The sequence below is a fragment of the Poecilia formosa genome, unplaced genomic scaffold (genome assembly GCF_000485575.1).
Source record: "Poecilia formosa unplaced genomic scaffold, Poecilia_formosa-5.1.2 Scaffold529, whole genome shotgun sequence".
NCBI lineage: Eukaryota > Metazoa > Chordata > Actinopteri > Cyprinodontiformes > Poeciliidae > Poecilia > Poecilia formosa.
Window position 1 is genome coordinate 329415 of NW_006800468.1, and position 3219 is coordinate 332633.

Consider the following 3219-nt stretch of genomic DNA (forward strand, 5'->3'; position numbering starts at 1 on the left):
TTGATAAGCTTTTGCTCTAGGATGAGGTGGTTTCTTGGCTACATCAAAATTGGTTTATTTGTCAAAACTGCAATGGACACTCTGTTTTTGCATCACACGAGTTACATGATCAACAATGGAAGTTACCACTGGCACAAACCACAAAGACGAGGATAACAGGAAGTAGTTGGAGGATCACGGCACACTGTGCTTTTTAATGATTTATCGTGTGCACAAACTTATTCATGTGTGATTTTAATTGTGTTTCATATTTAATGAAAATACCACAATTGTATGTTTTCGACATTAGTAAATATTGACAGTTTTGTGCTAATTTTAATGGAAATTCAGATTGTAACTCAACATCAAGTAATAGTGCCACCTGTAGGTAGGAGCTATCACTCACTTAAACCAAATGTTTTTGAAAGCGGGGATCTATTGATTTTGCATGACTTTCCACAATCGCAGAATTGCAAAAAACTGGAGCCTGTTAATTAAATATGTTCTGTTATGTTTTTGATACAATGACAGTTATTAGAACTTCTTCACCTTGTCCTCAGCTTGAGATTTTCCTTTTTTACAAGTTGCTCAGTTGAGTTTTTATCCTATGTTTGTTATTGCTGTTGAAACCAGCAACCGTAGTATCAATCCATGGCATATTTTCATTGCAGCACAGTGAGAGAGGGATCATTAAAATGCTTAATCTGATCCTTTATGTGTCCACAGGGAGTGGTGGAGTTTTCTCTTTGCCTCATGTTTGCCAAACTGGTCAGCTACACATTCCTCTACTGGCTTCCTCTCTACATCTCTAATGTTGGTCAGTATTATTCACACATTTATGTTAGAAATCTTTATTCCGTCCAATATCGAAATTAATTCAGACTTTCCTGTTTTAAGTCCTTTAGGAGTTCTGTAAATATCAGAATAAGGAGCGAGGGAATTTATTTTAGCACTTATATGTACTTTTTTCAAATTAAGAAGGCTACTTACTTTCAGATGCTACATATTAGAAAGCCCAAATGATGACAATAAAACAAGGCCTTTATGGACACAGGCGGAAAAGCTGTTCAATGAGGTAGAAACCATTTCTCTGGAAGCAACACAGAAAGCCAGATTACAGTTTGCAAATGCATTCAGGGACAAAGACCTTCATTTTTGGAGACTTTTCCTGTGTTTTGCTTAATCTAAAATTTAAGTTTTGCTAATATGAAAATAGTTACATTTAAAGGAGAAGTAAGATGAAAAAAATGTGAAAATAGAGAAGGGACATCTCAAGACCGCAGTGACTTTATTTGCCCCCTGCCAGTTTTTTTAAAAAAAAGTTTTTTTTTTTTCCTTTCTTTCTTTTTCTTTTTTCTTTTTTTTTACATAAGCAAGCGACTGCAAGCATCTTTGCTACGTTGAACATTTCACTGGCAGAGCAGAATCGTTCCTGAAAGATCGGTTGGTTTATACAGGCACGAAGCCAATCACACCGCTAGGTGCCTCGTGGCTGGATCTCTCAAGTTTACCTCGGTGCAGATTGCGCACCTGCTTTCTCTCTTGTTCTCGATGAAGGCGGACGCTTTGTTCCTCTGCTCCCTCCCTGCCCTTGTCTGCCCTGCTTGCTCTGTTTTTGTCCTGTTTTTTTCTATATTTTTGGAGCCTTTCTTTGCACATCATCCAAATCTACAAATTATGGATCTGGTCAACCGATCTCTCAATGCAATTGATAAAATTTTCTCGACGAGAAGTCTGAGCACATGAGAGCCCTCTTGTCCTGCGGGGACAAACCCGGCGAAATTCACCCTGGATTTATTCATGATAACAGGATTTCTGCTGTGTGGAGCTTGTGGATTCCTGGCTTATCGACAAATTTGTGACGGACTTGGCCCAACTAGCGAACACTCGGACTGTTGGTGTGGACAGAGACGAGGACTCTAAAACTCACTAATGGGATGGAATTGATCTTGGAGAAGTTGCTAGTTTCAGCTCAGTGGAATGACCAAGCTAATTTGGATAATTGGTAACCGAGATGTATCAGAGAGACTTTAGGGAAGATTGAAATTTATAATCTTCCCGACCTAAGACATTCTGTTTCTGAATTGGCTTTTCCCGTGTGGCCTTGGAAGGGCTGCATATTTCCAATCTCCTTGAATATATGTAACCATAACGCTCCTTCCCACTTCACTCCCTGCTGTATCCATCCAGCTGTGGAGCTGAGCGCTCCCAAGGACATTCCTCGATAAACAACACCTCTATCGGACTTTGCCGGGAGTTTGAGCAACGTGGTTTCATGGCCCTTTGACGTCACCGCCTTCACTCTTGTCTCTGTTTTGCCCTTTGTTTTGTCTGAATGTTGCCATTTTCCCTAATGTGTCCTTTCCTCTTTTTTGTTTTAGTTTGATAGAAACTGTGGAGTACTCCCTATTTAACCCAGAAAAGGATTATTTTTAGTTTACTAGTAATTGTTGTAATTGTTGAGTACGCACTATTTTGATCAATATTATACAGCCCAGAAATGGAATCAGAATTAGAATTAGAATAACTACGAACTTAGAATCCAGAAATACTTAGACCAGAGGTTCCCAAGCTATGGGACACGCCCCCTAGGAGGGGCGCAGGAAACCGTCTGGATGAAAAACAAACAAACAAACAAGAAAACATGAACGCTGTATGCGCTGGGTTTAGACCTGTGCGGCAGTGAAGGAGACCTGCTGCTGCTGCAGGTGTGTTAGAATCACGGCAGCAAACCAGCAAAACGCAAAAAACTTTTCACAGTTTTTCCCCCAAACTAACCGACTGAGTTGAGTAAAGCTGTTGTATGCAGGTAAAGTTAGCTTAAGGATGACTAGCTAGCTAATATTAATACAGCACCTTAAGCTTAACAAGTAGCCTGTAGGCTACCGATGTTGTCTATGTTCAGCTACGTACATTCATTTTGCCCCCAAAAAAGTCGATTCCCCCCCCCCACCCATCCACACGCCTCGTTCAACCAGACAGCCATTTGTAATCCATAGGGGGGGGAATGTTTGGAAACCACTGACTTAGACTCCTGTTCTCCCAACCCAGAAATGGAATTAGACCAGAGGAAACTTGGCAGCCCTGAACAGGAACACCTACTTTACATACTTTAGATCAGTGGTCCCTAAACTTTTTCTCCTGGGCCCCCCCCCAGTGGTTTCCAAACATTTTGTCCCCCTCTCCCCCCCTATGAATTACAAATAGCTGTCTGGTTGAACGACGTGTGTGAGCAGGGGG

General features: G+C 41.0%; 1 protein-coding gene across 1 annotated transcript in view; it reads left to right on the plus strand.

Moving 5' to 3' along the window:
- slc37a2 (solute carrier family 37 member 2) overlaps positions 1-3219 on the plus strand; it is a 25440-nt gene that overhangs the window by 5566 nt on the left and 16655 nt on the right. Inside the window, exon 5 of the mRNA XM_007540254.2 lies at positions 706-796. Within this exon, the coding sequence (XP_007540316.1) occupies positions 706-796 (91 nt within the window). The remainder of the gene's footprint in view (positions 1-705; positions 797-3219) is intronic.